Source organism: Vulpes lagopus, chromosome 2 (genome assembly GCF_018345385.1).
Source record: "Vulpes lagopus strain Blue_001 chromosome 2, ASM1834538v1, whole genome shotgun sequence".
NCBI classification, from domain to species: Eukaryota; Metazoa; Chordata; class Mammalia; order Carnivora; family Canidae; genus Vulpes; species Vulpes lagopus.
Genome location: NC_054825.1, coordinates 42,368,588 through 42,392,348, shown reverse-complemented (window position 1 = coordinate 42,392,348; position 23,761 = coordinate 42,368,588). Strand labels below are relative to the sequence as shown.

General features: G+C 61.8%; 1 protein-coding gene across 4 annotated transcripts in view; it reads right to left on the bottom strand.

The window, feature by feature from the left end:
- PSTPIP1 (proline-serine-threonine phosphatase interacting protein 1) overlaps positions 1-21,293 on the bottom strand; it is a 40,633-nt gene extending 19,340 nt beyond the window's left edge. Inside the window, exons 1-6 of one of the 4 annotated variants that reach the window (XM_041746142.1) lie at positions 20,903-20,920; positions 20,312-20,811; positions 20,093-20,179; positions 18,539-18,607; positions 829-929; positions 525-599 (exon numbers count right to left, since the gene is read on the bottom strand). In XM_041746142.1, the coding sequence (XP_041602076.1) occupies positions 525-599; positions 829-929; positions 18,539-18,607; positions 20,093-20,152 (305 nt within the window). In that variant the 5' untranslated portion in view covers positions 20,153-20,179; positions 20,312-20,811; positions 20,903-20,920. Of the gene's footprint in view, positions 1-524; positions 600-828; positions 930-18,538; positions 18,608-20,092; positions 20,180-20,311 lie in introns of all 4 variants that reach the window. The other 3 variants (XM_041746144.1, XM_041746146.1, XM_041746143.1) reach the window with 3 other exon arrangements.
- Positions 21,294-23,761: the final 2,468 nt, after the last annotated feature.

The window sequence follows — 23,761 nt, the reverse complement described above, 5'->3', positions numbered from 1 at the left end:
CTTGGGGCTGGAGAAGAGCCTTGCTTCATAGCAGCAAGCACCCCGCCCGTCGCCTCCCCCAGCCAGGCCCAAGCCGAGCCCCCGGACTCCCTTACTCCTTCGAGAAGCTTGTGTTCCTGTTCTTCTCGGCCTGGAGGTGACGTCGGGGAGCAGCCCGACCCCGAGCCTGGCCACGGCTCTCCCCCCGAAGGCCCGGCCAAGCCAAGGCTGCGGCTGCTCGGGCGCCCGGGTCAGGGCGGTCACCCGGCTCTCGGCCTCCTGGGACTTGGGCGGGGGCCGCCTCGCACTGCTGGTCGGGACAGACGGCCTCTGTCCCCCCCCCCGCCCCGCAACCTTCCTGGCTCCCACACAGCGGGATTGTCTCCGCACGTGGAACTGACCTGACCCCACAGCGCAGTGTCCCTAAGAGAGATGTCACCCGGGCACTTGGCCCGCTGCACCCCTGCCGGGCGGCCCAGACCCCATTGCGAGGCCCAGGCGAGCCTGGCCAGCGAGGAGCGAGCCCGGGGCGCGGGGCCTCTTACTTGATCTCCGTCTGGCCGCCTGCCTTCCGGGCGATCTGCACCAGCTCCTTGCCGTACCGCTCCTCCGCTTGGGCCCTGCAACAACAAGGCGGGGCTCTGCGCTTGGCCCTGCCAGCCTGCCGGGTGGGGGGCACTCAGCTTCCCCCTTGACAGCAAATTCCTGCATATTTGAGGGGAGGTCAGATTATCTGTCAACCTGGGAGAGGCCAAGGTGGGGGTCCTGACAGCAGCGTGGCTGGGGGTGGGCTTGCACTTCCACCTGGGGGGGACAGCTGGCTCCCCTCTGGCCCTGAGCCTGGCCCACCTCTGCCTCAGCAGCTCCTCCACGTCCTTGCACATCTTCCTGCCGTCCAGCAGCCTCTGCAGCAGCACCTCGTAGCCGGTGTGCGCCGTGAAGTCCCTGCACTGGAACCCGGGGCAGAGGGACGAGTGAGCGCCGCAGCTGGCCGTGTGGGCCAGGTGGGGACAAGGACCCCACCCCCCCGCTGCGGCCTCTGGGCGGGGGGGGGGTGGGGGGGTGGAGGGGAGGGGGCCTGACCTCCATGGGCCTCCATGCCCCCCGCAGGGATGAGCCCTCGGGTGCAGGACCCGCCGGGACCAGGCAGCATGTGAGCTCTGCGTGTGCCCTCGGAGCTCACGGTCCAGGATGCGTCAGCTCCCACATGAGACAGCCGTGGAAGGGCCACCTCCAGGGCCGGGTGGTGACAGCCCCACGGGGTGCCCAGCACAGCTTGCCCCCGTCACAGTCCCAATCACCCTCTTATCTCCGTCGTCCAAGTGAGCAAACTGGGCACAGAGGGGGAGGTGTGCCCACGGCGACGTGGCCCGGCCTCGCACTCGCACCCGGACTGTGTGCCTCGAGGCCCCCCCCTCCACCTCTACACGCGGGACCTCCGCAGCAACAGCACCAGTGGACAGCGGTGTGCCCGCCGCTGGGCCAGGGGCTCTGGGTGGGCCCCGGTGACCTGCACACCTGGACGCCTGGCCCCTGCCTAGCACCCCAGGCCCAGCGCTTTAGCAGGACAGGGACCAAAGGGGCATTTTGGAGAGCCCTCCTGGACACCACCGCCCTCTGCAGCCTGGCAGGATGGTCCACCCGCCCTGGGGCTCCTGACGAATCGGACCCTCCTTCCTCACCCGTCGAGCCGATTCTGAGCTGCTGGCGCTGGGAGCTGGGGAAGGATGTACGGCTGAGGACCACAGGGGACAGAGGGTCCCCGAGGACACCCCTGCCCTAGGGGGTGGGTCTCGGGGCCAAGCTGCACACCGGCGGGGAGGGAGATGGAGCAGTGGTGGGATGCTCCCCGCCGCTTGGCCCCAGCCATTCCAGAGGACAGACCCCCACCCCGCCCCTCGGATGCTGGGCCAGGCCACTGCGACCTGAGGGAAGCCCTGACATGCAGCACCTGGTCTGTCTTCTTTCCCACCCCCTTGGGTTCCCAGAAGCCTCGGAGGCTGGAGAACGGGTCCCCACTTGCCCGAGTGCCCGCATCACGACCCCATCTCAGTCGGTGGGCACCTAAGTCGGGAGAGGCCAGTCTCGCCCACCTTAGAGCCAACAGCCGACAGCGTCGGGCCAGGCTCCCGCGAGTGGCCACTTGCCCGTGAACTGGCCGGCAGACCACGGCTGTCCCCCTAGCCCCTGGCAGTCCGTGACCGCGGGGATGGAAAGGTCCTGGAGCCTCAGCCTCCCTCGCCCAACGGAGGCGTGTTGTGCGGGCCCCTCAGGCCGCAGGCCAGGCCGCGAGGCCCAGGGAGGGGAAGGACCTGCCTCGGGAAATCCAGGCGTGGGCAGGACAGGGATGGGGCTGGCCGGGCCCTTAGTGACCCCAGAGCCTCTGGGAGAGGACGGCCGCGAGCTCGCTGGCCCCCAGCACCCGCCCCCCGGGAGCCCCGTCCTTCCTGAGGCTCCCCCCCGCAGCGGAAAGCCAGGCAGCAGCGCACCTACATGGGCCATCCGCGGGGTGCCCGGAGCTCAGGGCCCGGGGTGAAGCTGGCGCAGGAACCCCGACAGCGAGCTCTGGCCCCGGCGCCCCAGCCCAAGTGAGCCACGGTCACAAGCAAGCAGGCTGTTCCGAGGAAGTGCCTGTCCCGGGGTGCTCCCGGGCCGTGCCCCCCAGCTCATCCGCCTCCTCCACCCCTTCCCCATCCCTCGGGGCTGACTCATTGCCCAGAGCCCGGCAGGGCTGCCCAGGCTGCGGCAGAGGAAGTGAACCCATCCACCCTTGGGTTCAGTGACCGAGCGGCCCTACGGGATCCCGGCCAAGGCCAGCCGTGCATCACCCCGCGGGCCCACCCTGGCCTTGCCACCCGCACCCACTGCCTGCACCAGGCCTGCCCTGGGCCCACATCCCCGACATTCCCCCAGGCGGGGCCTCCCTCCACCTCCACCCGTAGCCTCCTGGCCTGAAACCTGCCCCAGCCTTGGTCTCAGGGAGGTTACGGGGTCTCCGGCCACACCCCGGGGGCTCCACAGCGGCGCCCTGGCCTTTTCTCTCCTTTTCTTTTTTAACATTTTATTTGTTTGAGGGAGCACAAGAGAGAGCAAGCGAGCATGACTGCGAGGAGGGGCAGGGACAGGAGGAGGAGCAAAGTCCCCGACAGAGGGGAGCAGAGGGGAGCGACGTGGGGCTGGGGATCGTGACCTGAGCCGGAGGCCGACATTCGCCGCTGAGCTCCCGGCGCCCCACGCAGCGGTTCTCTCACTGAACACGCCACACACCCAGGCAGGTAAGGACCGAGGCGAGGCCCAATGGTACCAGGCGACTGCGCTCAAGGTCTCGGGGTAAAGGCCAGTGTCTGGGACGCGAGCCCAGGCCCCCCGCCCCCCGGCTCATGCACCCCCGTCAGTCCTTCGAGAGACAGACAGCTCCAATTTTCATTTTGAAGCATCAATAAACAATTTTTTTACGATTACTTTTAAAAATGATCACTCAGATTCTTTCCAGCTTAAGTCAACGTTGTATTTGGGGCTACGGTGCAGTTGCCATGGATTCGCAGAGACCAGGCCCGAGCCAGGCTGGGTCACAGGAGCTCTTCCCTGGACGAGGGCCCTGGTGGCCGTGCAGCCGCGTGGAAGCAGCCAAGCCGTGGCCCCGTGGCAGCGAGCAGTCCCCCCGGGTGGTGGCAGGTAGGGGGACGTTGCAGTGTCATCACCCCCCCACCCCCACCCTCACCCCCACCCCACCCCCCGCCGGGCCTCCCTGGCCTCCCTTCCCCGCGAGGGGCCAGGCCAGCAGGATGTGTCCCGAGGCCCCAGCAGGGAAGCTCTGGGCAGGTGGCAGCGCTCTCCTGCCCCGGGAGGGAGGAGAGGGGGGGATCCTGCCCGGGGACGCCCCCAGCTTCCTCCTGGGCGGCCCCACCGTGCCCCTGCAGCGCAGACGGGGATCGGCCTCTGTACCCACCGTCACTTCCCCCTCTTCCTGCCCATATCGCTCGTGGCGGCCGCAGGGACTGGACCGCAGCGACCAGAGCCCAAGCGAGCTGTCCCTGTCCGGGGGCCTGGTCTCCTCGTCAAGGAAGTGGGGGCAGAGGCCGAGCCCCGGCCGACCGACGACCCACTCCTCGGCCCGGCTCCTCGGGCCTGACTGGCTGCCAAGTCTGGGGACGTGCCTGGCCTGGGGCTCACCGCGGCCCCTCGGGGGTCCCAGCACTGGGGTGACCCGAGGGACGAGGGCACCGCACTGCGAGGGGAACAGAGGGCAGGGCGTGAGGCCACCCAGGGTCTGAGGGCGCAGCAGGACCTGAACCCTCTACCTCCGGTCGCCCCCTCTCTGCAGCGCCCAGCAGGCGGCCTCCACCCACACCAGGAAGTGGCTGAGGCCTCTCCTGGGGACCAAGTAAGGGCCGTGGAAGGTGGCGGGGGACGGGACGGCACAGGGACCGGAGGGCAGCAGGTGCCCAGGACAGGAAGCGCTAACCCAGCGGAGCCCCGGGAGGAGCCTCACCCTTCGGCCTCTGAGCCACACGCACCCCGCCTGGGCGACCCCGAGCAGTGCTGGGGGGACGTGGCGAGCAGGGACACGCACCTGGAGGCACGGCCGGGAGCTGGCCACTGCACCGGCTGGGCTGCAGTGAGTGATGCGGAGGCGGGGAAAGGGCTGGAAAGGGGGGGCAGCCCACAGCGGCAGGACCCACGGCCTGTTACCCGCCCTCACTGAGACCCCCCTAATGCCTGACGCGCCCCTGGCTCCACACACCCTTCATTCTTTATCTAGCCTTTTTTTAAAAATCCCCTTTAACCGTGGGAGAGGAGACGGGCAGCTAGACCCGCTGGTCGCAGCCCAGAGGCCCGGAGCCCGACAGCAGGTGCTGGGGGCCGGGTGCCGCCTGTCCCCTCCCCGTGTCACAGAAGCGCCTCTGCGGCCAGCTTCCGGCTACGGTTCACTGTCGCTTGCTGCGCACCGAGAAACCAAAGCGTGAAGACGGTTAGGAAACCAGAGGTAGTGAGCATGGAACCCTCCAGAAGGCAGCTCCCTGAGGGCGGGAAGTGGGTCTGTTTCCCCGCTGGGTCCCAGAGCCCGGCATCCGCGCGGCCCACCATCGGGCGAGGGCCGAATGCGTGTCTCCGGGAGGCCCTGGGGAGGATGTGGCTTGACAGCCGGCTCCCCAGGTGTCACATGCAGCCCGTCGGCCTGCATTCCAGTGACTCATCACCTAGGACCTTTACATGAGCCCGATGGGCTCGTCCCCTCCAGTGTTATTATCGCAGTTGTACAGATAAGGAAACTGAGGCTGCGGGTGGATCAGTGAGCAGCAACCGGGCGCTTTCCACTGCCCTACGGCTACTGCTGCACAGTGGGGCTCCCCCCTACGCTTCTTAGTTGGCAAATTGAGGAAGACAAAGGACAAAGGACAAGGCCAGCCATGGCCTGGGTGGCTGGCTGGCCAGATGCACGACCAGAGCCTGCAGTAAGCAAGCAGCTGCTTCCGCAGAGGATCCAGAGGCAGGTGGGCAGGGAGGGGGACGGTCCCAAGCCCAGGCCCTTGGGAAAGCGTGGAGGCAGAGGAGGGGGTGTCTGCCCGGCCGAGCCTCTCGGGGTCAGAGAGAGCTAGGCCGCTCTGGGTCAGCACAAGGAAGGCCTTCCCAGGAGCTCCCGGGTCCGGTACCAGCGAGCTGCTGCGGGTCGGAGGGCGCCCCCACAGGGGTCTGTAAGCAGGTTAGGGATCCTGCAGGGAGGAGAAGCAGGTGCAAGCGGCCCTGACCCAAGGATTGCAGGGGTCCACACATAAGCAGATAAATGTGGGGTGATCTACAGCTTTTCTCCAATGGCCCAGGGTCGGTGTCACAGGGGGACCCCCAAGAAGGCGAAGATGGACTTTTATTTTTAAAGAACAAAAAGCGCATTGAATGTGGTTGGATGAGCTACACTGGGCTCCGCTGGGCTGCCAGGAGCTTGAGACTAGAAACAGGCTTCCAGAGGATTCCAGGTGTCCCCTGCACCTTCGTCTGAGGGGCCCCGTGGCCTGCAGGGCACCCCCAAGGCCGAGCAGCCCTGCGGGCGGGGCCCCAAGGTGACCTTGAGCCTGCCAGCGACCTTGTCAGAGCTTCTCAGGAATCCCATAGAACCAGGGGTGGGAACAACGCTGGCTCCAGAAGAGGACCTACTGTGGGAGGGGTGGGGGCTGCAGGGTGGCCCACAGCTGGTGCCGCCCAACCAGCAGGGGGTCAGGGGCCTGACCTGCAACCAGAATCAGTCCTGCTTGAAAGTTCTTTTTTTGGGGGAGAGAAAATTGTTTTTATTTTAAAATGGTAAACAGAAATATATAATTTATATGAAAGTCCTGTGCTTTACTTTTTTCCCCCTTTTTGAAAGTTTTGTTCTTTTACTTAACCTCCTGGAAGGAAAGTCACTGCCCCTGCACTCCCCCCCACCCCCCGCAACTTCCCCTGCACTCTCTCAAGTCTTAAAGGCCCCGATCAGCACCCCACGCCTTCCTCCTACTTCATGAAACCAAAGCACATAGAAAGAGTAGAGGGGGGGGGGGGGGGACGGGCAGGGCCTGCAGGTGCGAAGGGGCCCCCAGGCTGCCGCGGGGAGCTCTGAGAGGTACAGGTGAGCTCTGGGGGCACTGGAGCAGGCCTCTGTGAGGCAGCCTGAGGCTGGAGGGGAGACTCCTGAGCAGGTGCAGACCTTCTCCAGAGGGAAGGGGAAGCAGGTTCCCACTCAGGTTCCAAGCTCAGGGGAAGCGAGCTGGGTGACATGCAAGGGTAGAGGCCAGTGCTCCAAATACCCTGTCACCTCTAATCCTCAGAAGGCCCTGGAGCGCCCCAGAGGACCACCCAGGGCTCAGCACCAGGAGGGAGCTCCTCTGTACCGTCCCCACCGAGGGGCTAGAGAGGTGCCTTGATCTAGCACTGGGTGGGGTAGGAAGCAGGTGCTGGGCGAGGTGGGGAAGGGAGGAGGTGGGACACAGAGGACGGGTGAGGGAGGAAAGGAGGGGGCTGAGCCACCCCGGGCCTGAGCCCTGCAGGAGACTGACCCCTCGAGCAAACACAGGCACTGTGCACCCCCTGCCCTGGCCCGGCCACTCAGGGCTCCTTGCCGCATGGGCTTGTGGGTGACCAGCCAGAGACTAGAAACTGGCACAAAGGTGCACCTGCTGTCCCTGCACATCCCATTCCCAAGTATCACCCCTCCCACACTGCCGACACCTGCCAGGGGAGGCTCCCCAGGGGAAGTCCAGGCAGTTGAATGTGGCAAGAGCTCAGGCCCTGGGTTCTAGTCCTGCCCAGTCCCACGCACACACTCAGCACAGCCTTGGACAAGTCACTGAGCCTCCCAAGCACTCAGTCCCTCCTCTGTAAAATGGGCATGAACCTATTGCTCCCCTCTGGGCTCTGGGACTAAATGAAAGTATTCGAGGGAGCCCAAAAAGCAGCACCTGACACTTACTAAGTTCCTGGAAAATGGTGGCCACGGTGATGAGTACATATTAAGTAAAAGAAAGGAAATAAGAAAGGAGAGCTAGGTTTGAATCCAGTAACACTTATTTGGTTGCTTCCAATCTCTCTAATGCATTTTTTTTTAATTTTTATTTATTTATGATAGTCACACACACAGAGAGAGGAGAGAGAGAGGCAGAGACATAGGCAGAGGGAGAAGCAGGCTCCATGCACCAGGAGCCCGACGTGGGATTCGATCCCGGATCTCCAGGATCGCGCCCTGGGCCAAAGGCAGGCGCCAAACCGCTGCGCCACTCAGGGATCCCATCTAATGCATTTTTTTTTTATTTGTAAAATGGGATGAGCCGTTGAACCTCGTGTCCTCACAGGGTTATATTTCCTTGGGACTGTGAGGTGCTCCTCCCTTGGCCTTGGGACTTGGTTGAGAGACAGAGATGGACCCTGGAGCTGCAGAGGAGCCCATTCCCATTGCCATGCTTTTCCTGAAGGCAGGGACAGACCCCTGTAGCCTCTGGAAAAGGCCTTTTGGCCTCCCCTGCCAGCCTTGGCGAGTTCTAGGTCTCTGGACGGACTCTGAGCTCTGGCTGCAAAGCTCTCCAAGACTGGGTGCTGGCTGGGTCCTGTACCTGCAGGGGGTCTGCATGTAGGGCTCCTGGCCCCTAAGCGGCCACTAACATCGTGTTGCCACGTCTCTATTTCCTGCCCACAAAAATCAGAGGCTCAGAGAGTGGAGGGGCTCAGCAGGGCCACCCCGTGAGTGGAGTAGGATCCCAGAGGGGCATGGGCTTTAAAGGCAGCCTGACCAAGTAAGGTGCCCTCCAAGTAAGGGTTCTGTGTTGGAGACTGGGAGTCTGCCTACCCTGCCCGACGCAGCCGGTGTGCACCTGGCAGGGAGCCGCGCTGCAGGAAAATACATGTCTAAATAGAGCAAGATACCGCTTTCTAGACCCTGGGGTGCTGGGGCTCCCGACCAAGCCCTGGGCAGCCTGTGACCGTGCACTGCTTCACCTTCCCTCTGAGCCAGCTTGAAGTCCCGGGGCTGGAAGTCCTGATTTTCAAAGGCCCCTCAGGTCCAAGCAGGCCGAGGCCAGGGCAGACAGCAATTCCCCGCAGGACCTTCCTATGAGCCACTGAGGAAGCTGGCGACCCTGGCCTGTGGGCAATGCTCCCTGAGGAGTGAGAGCCAGTGGGACCTCAAGGAAGCCCAGGAAGCCAGAGGTAGGACCACTGCAGAGGACCCACCATCTGTGCATTGGGGTCTGTGATGACTCTCATTCCGACGTGCAAGGGGGTAGAAACCGACCCTGGAATCAAAGGAACAAATGTGACTGATGCCAGGACCCGGGAAGGCCAGGCCTGTAAGGAGGGTGCTCCTCCAGTGCCCAGGCTGGCGGAGCTACGGAAGGTTGGTCATAGGCTGGGCGCCAGTCCAGGTTGGGCAACCTTAGGAAGGCTCAAGACTCAGTTTCCTCACATGTAAAATGGGAACGATAAAAACTTTCCTCCCAGGACCTCCGATTGTCAGTGATCTTGAAAAAGAGCAAAGTTGGCAGACTCATGCCTCCTGATTTCAAAACTTACTACAAACCGACCGTAATCTAAATAGTGTGGTACTGTCAGGACAGACGTATAGACTGATGGGAGAGAATAGAAAGCCCAGAAACAAACACGTGTATGATTTTTGACAAAGACGTCCGGGTCATCCAACGGGAATAGGACAGTCTCTTCAACAAATGGCACCAGGGAACTGGATGGCCACATGCAGAGGAACGAAGCTGGACCCATTCCTTACACTACATAGGAAAATTAACCCAAAATGGATCAATGACCTAAATGTAAGAGCTAAAATCATAAAACTCCGAAAAGAAAACATAGGGGAACAGCCTCAAGACACTGAACTTGGTAATGACTTCCTGGATTTGACACCAAAAGCACAGGTAACAAAAGAAAAATTAGACAAACTAGATTTTGTCAAAATGAAAGACTTTTGTGCAACAAAAGACAGTATCAAGAGAATAATGAGACAACCCACCAATTGTGAGAAAATATTTGCACATCATATATATGATAAGGAATTCATACCTGGAATACAGAATGAAACACAGCAAACACAAATAATTCAAAAGGAGACAAAGCTCGTGAATAGATGTTTCTCTAAAGAAGATACACAAATGGCTAATAAGCACATGAAAGGATGCCCGACATTAGTCATTAGGGCAATACAGATTAAAACCCCAGGGGGAAGCACTCAAGCCCTGTCGGATGGCTGGGATCAAAACACACATGGGCACGCGCACGCACACAAGCTAGAGACAATGTGGAGAAGTCGTAAGTCTTGAGCATTGTTTTTTTTTTAAAGATTATTTATTTATTTATTCATGATAGACACACAGAGAGACAGAGAGAGGCAGAGACACAGGCAGAGGGAGAAGCAGGCTCCATGCCGGGAGCCCGACGTGGGACTCCATCCTGGGACCCCAGGATCACACCCTGGGCCAAAGGCAGGCACTAAACCACTGAGCCACCCAGGGATCCCCAGTCTTGTGCATCGTTGACAAGAGTGTAAAATGGAGCAGCTGCTGGGGAACACATGTTAGCGTTACTGAGCTAGTAGAACGGAGGGACCCATATGACGCAGCAATTCCGCTCCTAGGCAAATGCCCCAAACACCTAGAATCAGGGATTTTTTTTTTTTTAAGATTTTATTTATTTATTCATGAGACACACAGAAAAAAAGAGGGGCAGAGACACAGGCAGAGGGAGAAGCAGGCTCCATGCAGGGAGCCTGACGTGGGACTTGATCCCAGGACCCCAGGATCATGCCCTGGGCTGAAGGCAGTGCTAAATCGCTGAGCTGCCCGGGCTGCCCTAAAAGAAGGGATTCAAACAGATATTTGTACACTTATGTTCATAGCAACACTATTCACAATATTCAAAAGGAGGAAACAACCCAAGCAAGAGTCCATCCACAGATGAATGATGAACAAAATAGGATGTATACAGAGAATGGAATATTGGTTAGCCACAAAAAGAAATGAAATTCTGGTACCTATTGAAACACGGATGAACTTTTTAAAAAAGATTGTATGAAAAAAATTAAAAATAAAAAGAAATAAAAAAATAAAAAGATTTTATGTAGGGCAGCCCAGACGGCTCAGGGGTTTAGCACCACCTTCAGCCCAGGGCATGATCCTGGGGTCCTGGGATGGAGTCCCACGTCAGGCTCCCTGCATGGAGCCTGCTTCTCCCTCTGCCTGTGTCTCTGCCTCTCTCTGTGTGTCTCTCATAAATAAATAAATAAAATCTTTAAAAATTATAAAGATTTTATGTATTTGAGAGAGAAAGAGAGAGAGAACAAGTGGGGGGAGGGGCAGAGGGTCAAGCAGACTCCCTGCTGAGCACGGAGCCCAATGGTGAGGATGCAGGGCTGAGCCTATGTAAGGACCTTGGGATCATGACTTGAGATGAAGGCAGATGCTTAACGACTGTGCCACCCCAGACACCCCGAAACATGGATGAACCTCGAAGACAAGCTGAGGGAAAGAAGCCAGACACTGAAGGACAGATATTGTATGATTTCAAATCTAGGAGGTTCCTAGCAGAGCCAGATTCATAGGAAGTAGGACAGAAGGAGGAGATGAGGGAGGGAGGGGAGGAGTTAGTGCTTGATGGGTACAGAGTTTCTGCTCTGGATGATGAAAAGTTCTGGAAACAGTAGCAATGGTGTACTTGATGCCGCTGAATTACACACTTAAAAGTGGTTAAAGTGGAAAGTTTTAGGTTACATTTATTTACCCCAGTAAAAAAGTAATCGTAGAGGATTATAAGGTTAAAAAAACTAAAACAGGGGATCCCTGGGTGGCTCAGCGGTTGAGTGCCTGCCTTTGGCCCAGGGCGTGACCCCGGGGTCCCTGGATCGAGTCCCACATGGGGCTTCCTGCATGGAGCCTGCTTCTCCCTCTGCCTGTGTCTCTGCCTCTCTCTCTCTTTATCATAAATAAATAAATAAAATCTTAAAAAAAAATTAAAACTAACCTCTCCCCTCTACTGGCTCACAAGTGAGTCCAACCGAGTCACATCAGTGGTACAAGCCGGATGTACACCCGCTGTCTGTGACGGCAGCGCGTCCAGCAGCGCCCCCGGTATCTGCACCAATGCTTCCAACCCCGGCTATGCTTTGGAGACCTCAAGAACTTCGGAGGATACCGAGGCTCAGCCTCCCACCTGAAATTCAGATGTGATTGGCCTTGGACGTGGCCGGGGCATTGGGACCTTTGAGACCACAGTCCCACTAGATATGGCTCCCTGTACATACCCGGTCTTATCTCCAAGGACTCCCCACCTCGGTCACTTGGCCCCGGACACCCCAGCCTCCTTGTCCCTCGAACATACCAGGCACTCTCCCACCTCAGCCCATCACCCCCTTTTCTCTCCCCAGTAGGGCCCGGCTTCCCTTGTTCCCTCTCCACTGCTGAGAAGCCCTGAGCCCCGGCCGGCCACCGCATCCCTGCCCTGGCTGTAGTCTCTGGAGTGCCAGCTGCCCTTCCTATTGCCCAACAGCGGGTGCTGTCAACATCGGCGGAAGGGGCTGTCATTCGTCCCTGCTCAGGGCACCAGGTCCCAGCAAACCACCAAGGGCTCTGGGACCCAGGCCGGGGAACTTAGCGGCCAGGCCTCGCCCACAGCCTCATGCCCACCTGGGTGGCGTGCCGAGGCCCACACCCCCTCCAGGAGCTTTCTGTCTGCAAAATGGGAATAAGAGTGCTCAGGCCACAGAGCTGCTGTTGGAACTAAATGCATCTTGTCCCTTGAAGCCGTGGGCATGACTCTCTGATGCTGGAATGTAGTGTGTGATGGTAAACGGGTAGGGGGGCGTTCTGGGAACCGGGGTGCACATACGAGGCTCACCCTGGGGGTGAACATGCGATTGTAAGTCTGGGTCACTTGGAACCTGTTTCTGCAGGGGATGCCTGGGGGGCTCAGTGGGTGAGCACCTGCCTTCGGCCCAGGGCGTGACCCCGAGGTCCTGGGATCCAGTCCCGCATCGGGCTCCCTGTGTGGAGCCTGCTTCTCCCCTGGCCTGTGTCTCTGCCTTTCTGTCTCTCTGTCTCTCATGAATAAATAAATAAAATCTTAAAAAAAAAAAAAAAAGAACCCATTTCCGCTCTGCTGACTCCCTATGGTGGGCAGCAGAAGAGGGGCAGCCCCAGGGGACCACCTCTGCCTTAGGTGAGCCTCGCTCTGCCGGCCTGCAGGTGAGGACACTGCAGTTCAGAGAGGGGAAACGACCCCCCGAGCCGCAGCCAGTGAAGGTGCAGCGTCTCCCTCGGGAGGCTGGGGGAGGCCCTTCTGGAGCTAGTCCAAGGACGAGCCCTGGCGCGGGCAGCTCTTGCTGGAAGCCCAGGCACTTTCAGTTTCCACACCGAGTTTCCCCTCATTGTGTGGTTTGTGGCACGCGCCAGAGTCCGGGAGAGGAGCAGGGTCACCACCCCACCCCACCCCGGGCCTGCAGCCTCTAGGCTCCCTCGCATGACAAGAGCATCGGCCCCTGGAGGGGAGCAGAGAGGAGAAGGAAGTGTCTGTGCCAGCACTTGGGCTGCGCAGGGCCTTTCACAACCGGGCTGCCGTCGTGCCTTCTTACAGGCCGCCCTGCACAGTCCTCTGGGCCACAAACTGTTTTCCAGGCACATGTCCACTCCCCGCTTCCACGCGTTTGCCCAGGCCAGTCCTTCCACCCGAGTGCCACCCTCCTCCTGCCACCTCCCAAATCCTGGACCTCCCTTCGAAGCCCAAGCCAGGCCCTGCCTCTCCATTCCCGGGCCCCCCGTCCCCCCGGCTGTGCGCAGGTGCCAGGAACGGCTGGGAAGGGTACCCAAGTCCCTGGGGACTGGAGCCCCGAGAGGGCCTTTGAGAAGCAGGTCAGGTCTCCCAGTAAGAATCAAGTCGGAGGCGCGGCTGGCTCTCGCACTGCCCGCCGGCAACCCTCCAGGTGACCACCTGCAGGCCGCCAGGTGCAGAGGCAGCAGGACCGCATGCCCTGCCGGCCTCACCGTCAGACAGCGGGCCACGGCATGGATGGGCGCACGCGAGCCCTCGGGCCTGGGGCCTCTGGGAGCCACACAGCGCCCCGGAGCATGCGGAAGCCGGCGTGCTGTCAGGCCAGGTCTCACCGAGAAACACCAGTTCAGGCTTGAAAACAAGAATTGCTTAGTTTTGCGTTTATAGATATTTTCCTTTTGAGTGACAAATAGGGTGACAGCTCGGTGGCTTGGTGGGTCAAGCATCTGACTCTTGATCTCGGCTCAGGTCAGGATGTCAGGGCGTGCATGAGACCGAGTGTCCTGCGTGCTCCACGCGGGGGCGGGTCCGCCTGGAATGTGTTCCCTCCGCCCTCCCCCAGCCCCACGCACCTGCTGGCCCTCAAAAAGCCAGAAAGAGATGTCATACGTAGCCTGTGTTCACTTACAGAAAATTAAGACGGAAATGGAAAGACAATGTTACTTCCAGAGCCACAGAAATCCCTGCTGGCTTGTAGGGGGCTGCCCAGGAGGCGCCCGGCGAGACAGCCAGGGCCCCCAGCCCCCCTGTGGCTCGGGAGGGCCTGCTCCCCGCCCGGCCTCCCCCGCCCCCAAGGCCTCCCCAGCGGACCCTCCAGGCCTGTCCCCACCCCCTCCGGGCGGCTGTGCTCCCTCCTTCCTGCCCAGGTAGGAACGCGGCCCCACTTTCTCACCCGGGAATGTCCCCTCTTCCGGAAATCCACCCAAGGAAATAATCCTCAAGTGAAAAATTTTGGTAGAGATCTATGCATTGTATCTCTGGCCAGAACTAACGAATAACCGGCCGCAGCCACCTAAATGTCCAGCAGTGGGGGATTGGATAAATGAATCCTGTGTCTCCCGAGCCCGTGAACTGGACCGTGTAGCCTTTAACAATGGGGTTTTGCAGCGAGGAAATCGCACCCGCACCCACATGTGCTCAAAATGGAATCACGTTGGAAAGGGGCGGGGGGGGGGGTGTCTGCAGGGACCGACTGAGCTGTGCGCTTCAAAGTTTAGTTGCTGATTTTCATGCGAGGTCTACTTTGCCCCAATTAAAAATAAATCTTAAAGTGCAAGAAAAAGAAATTAGGGGAGAATCCGATACCATGCACACCATGTGTGAAATGACCTTAGGGAAGCGCAGCAAAACATCACCGGCCAACTGCCTTTGTGTCATGAGACTAAAGAGTCTTTTTTTCCTGGTTTCCTCTATTTTCCTGTTTTCCCTTTAGGGTCTTAGATCTACTGGTTTTATCTTTTCAGAAGGTACACACAGAGCTCCAAGCGCTCAGAACAGAGTAGGTGCCCAGGGAACCTCGCCTCTACTGGTTTTCAGTGAGGCCCCGTGACCAGGATTGACAGGTAAGAGCGGGGCTTCCCTCCTAAATGAGGAACCTGAGTCTCAGAGCCAGGAAGTGGAAGAGGCGACGGGGTTAGCCCCCCCCCATCTCCCTAGTGAGTCATTCCCGCACCAGGAAAGTGGTGTCTTCCTCTGTCCCCAGTGTGGGGTTCGGCTCCTCCCAGCCTGGCTGGTTTCGGGATGATACTGGTGCCCGCCCAGCCACACAGGAGAGAGCTGTGACTTCAGGTCAGAGGTCAAAGTTCAGGCTCGCTCCCTCCAGCCCCTTGCAGCTCCTGCCCAACGCCAGGGTGAGATGCCTCTTTAGTGTACGAAGCCCAGGCTCCCCCAGCCCAGGCTCCCCCAGCCCTTGGTTTTCCTGGTAACAACCCCAGAGGGACAGGACGTGGGTCTCAGTAGAACCGGGTCCAGGGTGGGAAGGCCCAGCACAGAGCACTGTGCATCCCACAGCCGGTGTGTCGGGGCGGGGCGGGGGGGCCTCCTCCCCGGGGCTGCGCAGGGACCCTCCTACCCCCGAGCCACGCTGGCCCATCCACCTGCCTGGAGGCGGCAGGGAGTCTGCGTCCAGCTGGGACCACGGAGCAGAGCCTGCTGCTCCACAAGTGCTTGTAGGATGGAATAAAGTGAAACGAAGGAGAAAAATGGGTTCAGGAAGGCAGTGGGACTGTGGAGGTGATCACCGCTCCTACATCTGTTCCATGGACACTGAACACCGTCACTTGCTGGGCAGCCTTGTGCCAAGGATGCAGACAGGTGTCCCGGCACAGAGCCCGGCTGCCCCGGGAGCACAGGCTCCACAAGGAGGGGCTGGGAGGCGGGGGGCAGGACCCGCTGCTGAGACCCAGGCCTCTCAGCTCCGGCTGGATTCAAGCCCTCGGCTCTGTCTCTCCGCTAGGCCTGGCTCCAGGCCCAGCCCGGCTCCAGGCCCAGCCCTGCAAGGCTGCGATGCCCTTGATCACCTGCGCGCTTCAGCCGCCCTGCCCCTGTGGCTGGCCCTCCTGCCTCACGCCGCGGGCCTGGCTCCACCACAGGAAGGCAGGCCATGAATGGCCCTGGGCCCTGGGCGGTCAGGCTGCGATGACGAAGCCCAGCAGACAAGGGCCTCCGAGGGCCACAAGCAGCCGCCCCCACCCGGCCATCCCACCGCCTGAGCTTCCGGGCTCCCCTCCCTTGCCGGCAGTGTGTGTCTCCGGCCGGCAGGCCCCCCAGCTTTGGCCAGGCCCCACGGGCGCCAGGTTCCCTGTGGACTACCAATTAAAACACCAGACGACTAATCTTGCTAAAGTGGCGGGTGGAATTAGAGCTCACAGGCCCTAAATAACACTCATGGGGCATCTCCCTTGAGTAAAGTGTATGAGCTTTAATAGAAGCTCTTAGCTCCCCAGAAACTACTGTCTCCGTTTTCCCGCGAGCGAGTGCTGGGAGCAGGCCCGGCAGAGCAGGTCTGGGCAAGAGCCTTCCAGCTCGCGCATCCCCCCGCTCCTGAAGACCACTCGTTCTCAAACCACCAAGCTATGGGGTTTAAAACCTTGGGCTGGGCAGAGCTGGGTGGGGGTGGGGGTGGGCAGGCTGGGCCAGCCGCCTAGGTCCTCTGGGCCTCCACTAGCTCCTCTGAAGAGTAGAGAGAGGATAGTCTGCTTCATCAGCTTAAATGAAGGACCATGTAGCATCCTGAGAACGGTGCCTGCGCCGTCTGCAGCTCCCTGGGTCAGCTGGGGGTAGGGGGACTGGGCCCCAGGGAGACAGCTGCAGTGAGGCCAATAATGACCTTCTGGGGCATTTGCCAGAACTGGGCTGTGAGGCTCCCATGGCCCTGTCTCTCCCCCTCCCGGCTCCAGCTTCCCCAAAATAGAGCCCCGGCTTCCCCAGGATAGAGCCCCAGCTACCCCCGGGCTAGAGCCCCGGCTTCCCCCAGGCTAGAGCCCCGGCTTCCCCCAGGATAGAGCCCCAGCTACCCCCAGGATAGGGCCCCAGCTACGCCCAGGCTAGAGCCCCGGCTTCCCCAGGCTAGAGCCCCGGCATCCCCAGGATAGAGCCCCAGCTACCCCCAGGCTAGAGCCCCGGCTTCCCCAGGCTAGAGCCCTGGCATCCCCAGAATAGAGCCCCAGCTACCCCCAGGCTAGAGTCCCGGCTTCCCCAGGCTAGAGCCCCGGCATCCCCAGGATAGAGCCCCGGCTTCCCCAGGATAGAGCCCTGTTCCTGCCCAGAGCCAGCAGAGGAGGAGGGAGGCACCGCAGCTCCTGGAGCCCGCAGGGCCCAGGGGAGGGGCAAGCACAGAGCACCGCTGGCCCCAGGTGGGCCCCTTCCTTCCCTGCCACCCCCCACGCCATCCCCACGGCCCAGGCCCTATGGGGGGCTGCTTCTAGCCACCCTTCTGCCCTGGGGCCCTGGGCTGGCACAGATGTCCAGGGGCCAAATGTGCAGGGTCTCTGGGTCCGCCCTGGGCCACAGAGCACCCTGCTTTCCACGCCTGCGTCTTTCCCCCACTTTGCGCCCCTTCAGCTCCTCCGGAGCCGGGGTGCTGACTCACCGCCCCGCCCCCACCGCAACCGCCGCCCCCTTGCTGCTTGGTTGGGGCCCGCCATTGGCTCCCCTGACCTAAGCCCATCTCTCTCTTGTAGAGATGGGGAGAGAGAGGCCCAGCGAGGAACAGGGTGCCCCGCAGCTGGCCCTCTGCCCACTGTGTGGTCAGGGCAGGCCGGACGCAGGCCATTTGCACACTGACCACAGGCCCCAAGCAGAGCAGGGCCCGGAAGGGAAGGCAGGCCTGGCTCGTCCGCTCTCACCCCCCTGGCCTCTCACTGCCCTGGCCTCTCACCCCCCGGGCCGCCCCAGGAAAGGGCCCAGGGTGGGGGGTGCTGTTGGCTGTGGCTGCGTGACTGAGTGAGGGGCCAGGGAGTCCTCTGCCCTCGGGACCCTCACCCCCACCTCTCGGTGGAGGGTCTGCGCTCTCTCGGGGCCGCTGGGCCAGCCGGAGCCCGGGAAGCAGAGGGTGAGTGTCGCGCCACCACAGAGAAAGAATGCGGGGATCCGGCAGAGGCGGCTTGCAGGCCGCATGGCCACGCCAAGCCCATCACCTGGAGCCTGCGGGGGTCGCTGTCTCACGCAGGGGACGTGAGGTGCGCCTGCGCTGGGCAAGGGGGCAGGGGGCTGCCTGGCCCTGCGGCCTCCTCACAGGGCCCGAGGCAGCGAGGACGAGAGGCAGCGTGCGGGAGAAGACCTGCCTGGGCAGGCCGGCGAAGGGCTGCGACTCCGCCTTAGATCCCCCCTCGAGTCTCGCCAGCTGAGACCAACCTTAAGGCTGACCTGGCCCGAACAACTGGGGAAACGAGGCAGGAGAGGTCGCACAGCTTGCCCCGTCCCTAAGTAGCAGAGCCAAGACCCGAATTCAGGTCCCCAAGCCCCTTGGCGCCCCCGCCCTCGCCTGCACCACAGATTGGATCCTCCCACAGAGACCCTGGGGCAGTGCTCTCCGAGGTCAGGCCAGGTGGAGAGCCTCCCAGGTGCCCAGGCCAAGGGCCTCTCCCTCCCTGACCCAGAAGGACAGGAGCACAGGTTGCGGTGGTTAAGGCCAAAAGTCAGCTGCTGTTTTTATGAGAAAACCTCCTTCTGGAGCCGCATCCCCATCAACCGCGGGGCGGGGGGATTTCAGCCCGGCTGGCCTCCCGGTGCCCACTGCATTGTCCAGTGCCCCGGCGGCTTCACTCACCCAAAAGGCATCTCTGAACTGCAGCTGAGGCATCATCCTGGGGCGACTGGTGCAGCGCAGCTCGCTCTCCTGCCACACAGCCAGGGCTGAAGAGGGCCAGCAGCCAGCAGCCAACAGCCAGGAGCCAGCAGCCAGCAGCCAGCAGCCAGGAGCCAGCAGCCAAGAGCCGGGAGCCAGGAGCCAGGAGCCAGCAGCCAAGAGCCGGGAGCCAGGAGCCAGGAGCCAGGAGCCAGGAGCCAGGAGCCAGGAGCCAGGAGCCAGCAGCCAGCAGCCAGCACCAGGCGCAGGCTGTCCCGCTGAGGCTGCCCAGGCCCCTCCCGGCTGGCACCTCTGAGGCAGCTGCAAGCCAGAGGAGCCGCCCCAATGGAGGGAAGGACCCAACCTGTTTTGTTTGGGGCTATAGCAGCAGCAGCAAAATGAGGAAGGAGCGCGGCCTTCAGGATGGGAGGGCGGGCCCTGGTGTCCCGCCACCCGCAGTGTGCAGACCAGTCAGGCTGCAGGGGTGAGCACGCTCTGGGTGGGGAGGCTTGTGCAAGCGCCCAGGGGCAGGCAGCAGGGCCCTGCCACAGGAAGTGGAGCCGCGGGGCTCCCTCCTGCAGCCCCGCCTGCCACCTGCCACCCCTGGGGAAGCCCTAGTGGGGCCACTCTCTGAGGCATTGACTTAGGGACCCTGGAGCCCCCGAGGGTGTGGGCCAGCACAGGGCAGGACCTGAGTGCCGTTGCCCCCCCAGCTCTGGGCCAAGCCACACCCCCACTGGCCAGCCAGGCTCTGGCTGCCTGGTGCCCCGATACAGCCCCCCTCAAGGGGGTCACGGTCTGGGGGCAGACAGCTGGGGGGGACAGAGACGGGGGACAGGCAGCTAGCCCTCGTATGAGGGTGGGAGTTCTGGTGGGCACTGCCCCCTGCGTCTCTGGAGCAGGAAGATGGTGGCGGAGCCGAGAGATGGGATTATAAGGCATCGAGGAGTCTGAAAACCCAGGCGGAGGTCCCGTGTTTGTCTGGCCCTGCCCTGCAGCGGTCAAGGGACCCTAATTCACCCTCCAGCTCTCCAGCACCCGCCCTCATCTCTAGGAGGGAGCCCACGTGGAGAGCACGGCCCGGATTCCTGGTTTGATTGGGCAGGTGCTGGGGACGCTGTCGGCTGCTACCTTGGAAGGGGCCCTGGGCCGCCCCCACGTGGAGCGTGCCACTCAGCAGAACGCACCTTCGGGGCCCCGAGCCCAGGGTGGGTAGGCGAGAAGGGGTGAGTCAGCCTTGGCCACAAATCATCACCTCACCGATGCTTCAGATGGGCGATAAGACAACCCAGGGCGATGAGACCTGGAGCCGACAGGAGCTGAGCTGCCCGGTGCTTCCAGATGGGGCGCAGCTGTACCTGGGCCCAGCCACCCCGGGGAGGGCCCTGCACAGCAGGCTGCCCTGCCTCCAGCACCTGCAGGGCACCCCTGCCTCCAGAATCCTTAGGTTTGAGCCAATAAACATCCCCAGCATTGAAGGCCCCAAGGTCTGTGTCGCCGGTAGCTGATGCCAGCTCGTGTGAAGCCGCCCCGTACCCCAGGATCTGGAGCACCAGCATCATGGCACGAACTGCTCCCTGGCCTCAGTTTGTCCATCTGTCAGTGGAGCTGATGCCTCTAGTTCTGGAGGCAGACAGAAGCCCCTGGTAAGAGAAGGCCTCCACCCTCTCCTTGGCAGGAAACTGCACAGCCAGGCCCTTCCCCTGCCTCCCCAGGGGTTCCTCTCATCACCCCAACAAGCGTTTTCCCACTTGCCTGAAGGTGCCTTTCTCGCCGCTGTACTTTTCTCCTCTGCTCTCCAGCCTCCGTCTCGGCGCATCTTCCTGGCCCTCCCTGACCGAGCAAATCCCCCCGGGCCACCCCAGGGACCCCATGCAGGAGGTTCCCCCTCCCGGGGCGGTCCAGAGGCTCCCGAGCTCTCGGCCCAGGTCTCCCTTCTCCCCTCACCCCACCCCTGCTCCCCCCATCCCGAGCCCGGGCCCCTGAATGGCCAACTCGTCCCTGGAGCCCTGGCCAGGTGCCGGGGCCCCGGGAAGCCCTCCGCGCGGCCCACCTCCCGCAGCCTCAGCCTATGCTGGGGGCTGCACCCCATCGCTGCCTCCGCTTCCCAGAGGAGCAAACCAGGGAGCAGGGTTTGCATGACTCACGCGAAGCCTCACAGCCCACGAACGGGATCTGTCTTGACCTTTCCCAACAGTGGGCCTCAGCCTTGCTTTCTCCAGTTCCGCATCCAGAACCTCTCACGCCGCCCGGAGCTGGAAAAGGTGAACCCCGGGAGGTCGTTGGGGCTGCGGGCGTCCGGGGCGAGGGCCCAGCACGGGCTTGGGCTTCCAAGGTCACTGTTACCTGCCTCCACTGGGGATGTTGTGGCTGCGGGAAACATGAAAGCAAAGGGCCTAACGGGAGGAGGCGTGTCGTCTCCCACACGAGGGGCCCCGAGGCAGCGCGGCCTCCAGGTGGGGGGCCTGTGGTTCACCTCTGTTTCTCTCCCCGCGGGGCCGCAGCAGCTCAGCTCTAGGACCCCAGACAAAGCCTCGTCTACAGGGAGGCAAAGGCCGCCTCTCCCGACATCTCAGCTTCTTCAGAGTCCTCTCTGCCCTCATCCTCCCCAGAGACCTCCCCCGGGGTCTTGTGACCAGAAGTGAGCCCCACGTCCATCCGTCGCCCCTCGAAGGAGATCCTGGGCTGCCGTGGACGCTGATGGCCGACCGCGGTGACTGCCACCGCTTCTGTCGGCAAGCACCGCTCGGCACCACCTCCCGCCAGGCTTTGCAGGAACCGGGGCCCAGGAAGCAGACAGACCTAGTCTCTGCCTGGAGGGGCCCGCAGGCAGGTTCTGGAAAGGTCTCCCCTGATGAGAAGTAGCTCGGGGTGGGGGTGGGAGGTGAGGAGGGTGTGATAACATCCGGGAGAGAGACAAGGCCCAGGCGCGGCCCCGAGATGGGGGCCTGGGTGGTGAGCCACGAAGGAGGTGCAGAAGAGGGACAGAGACACCCGAGTGCCCCTCAGGAAGGGGAACTCTCTTGGGGCCTCCCTTACTCACCACCTCCCGTCGCCTGGAGCCCGGGAAACAGCAGCATCATCGCTGCACGGCGCCACCGAGGGGATCAGTGCCTGCGGGACCCAGCGGTTCACTCACTCGTGGACCGCGTCCTACAGGACAAGCCGTGCCATCCGCGAGGTCAGTGCCCCCGGCACCCCGAGCCCCCCGTGCCTGCACCCAGGTTCCTGCTAGGGGCACGGAGTGGCAGTGGCCCTAGGCCGGCAAGGACGAAGCTGAGAACGACGCGGGGGCATAGTGGTGACCAGGCCCCCGGACCAGCCAGGGCTCCCAGCACTTCCCCATCCCATCAGCTTCATGCACAAACACAAATTCGAGGATCGTATTAAGGATTTCAAGGGGCTCCTGGATGTTGCAGCTGGTGAAGCGTCCGAATACTGGTTTCGGCTCAGGTCCTGATCTTGGTTGGGGTCCTGAGGTCGAGCCCCAAATGTGGCTCCGAGCTCGATGCAGGCCTGTGTGAGATTCGTTCCCTCGCCCTCTGCCTCTGCCTCTGCCCCTCCCACCCGCTCACACGCACCGTCTCTCTGTCTCTCTCTCAAATAAATAAATAGACCTTAAAAAAAAAAAAGTTTCAACAAGGGGTAGTGGAAGGGGAAGCAGGCGGGGGGGATGGGGGGACTGGGTGACGGGCACCGAGGGGGGCACTTGGTGGGATGAGCACTGGGTGTTATGCTATATGTTGGCAAATTGAACTCCAATAAAAAAAATTTTTTTTTAAAGTTTCAAGACGACCATCAGGGAGCATTAAGCCCCAGGTGCAGGGCTCCTCTGAGCAGGAGTCCAGGGCAGCTGTGCTCGCGGCTCATCCCTGAAGCCGGGGCTGTCACAGTTTCAGGCCCTTCCCATTGTCACCTTGCTAGGACTTCCCATTGTTCTTAGGACAATGGTCGTTTTTTTTATTTTTTTTATTTTTTTATTTTTTTTATTTTTTAAGATTTACATATTTATTTGAGATGCAGGAGGGGCAGAGGGAGAGCGAGCATCTCCAGCGGAGGCCCTGCTGCGCAGAGTCCGGTGCCAGGCTGGATCCCAGGACCCTGAGGTCATGTCCTGAGCTGATTCAGGAGTCAGCCACTCGGCTCACCGAGCTGCCCAGGTGCCCGAGGTCCTGGTTCTTACGCAGCTGCCCCCCTGGGCGATCCGGGCAGCCTACGGCTCTGCACCTCCTCCTCCAGGAGGACTGGAGCGAGAGCTTGGAGAGCCCTGGGGCAGAAGGGGCCGTGGAGGAGGAGGGTCTCCAGCCGCCTGGTGACATCAATCCCACTTGGAAAGGGCAGTGCCTGGGCTCCGAGGCGCCATCGTGGGCTCTCTGCTAACACGCTGTCTGAATCGCGCCCGTCATCCTCCAGCAGGCCGGGCAGCACTGGCCCCCCTGGAAGGGCAGCGCGTTGCCAGGCCGCGGGCCGCACCTTCAGGAGCCCGGGGCCGCACTGGGATGCTCCTGTGACCACGGTCCACGCCCTGGACGGCTCCTGCGGGGTCCCGCTGGGCGTCTGGACACGTGCCCGCTGGGCTGGGGCTCACACCCTCGACCCTGCCTACTAGAAACCCCACAGCAGTGCACCGATCGCATTTACCAGGCTTCCGCTGGGGTCATGAACACCAGGTGGGCAGTGTGCTGAGTGGCAGGAGAGCAGCACCCGCGAGAGATGCTCCACCGAGAAGTCCTCCCACAGGAGGCCACCCGGGGCCCCATAGATGAGAAGGAACCCACTGCTGAGACCAGGCAGGAAGGGAATTCCAGAAAAAGTGCCAGAGCCTGTTGGGGCCTCAGGGCCTCCGTCTCACTGCCAGGCGCCTCATGTGCTGTAGGCCTCACTTAATCCAGCAGATACAGAAACGGAGGCTTGGAGCAGTCCTGAGTTGTCAGTGTCCCGTCCTAAGTGGAGCCCTGCCTGCCCACCACGTGGGGTCCTAAGCGTAGCCCTGCCTGCCCACCGCGTGGGGTCCTAAGCGGAGCCCTGCCTGCCCACCGGAGGGGGCCGGAGGTGAGAGGCGGGCCAGGGTCGCCGCCAGGGCACGATGGGAAAGCAGGGAAGGAGGTGCACACACCCAGGCCCAGGCCGGCAGGTCCTAGGTCTGACCCCGGGAGCCGGCCGCCTCCCCCCAGAGCCTGGATGGCTCAGCACACAGGACGTGAC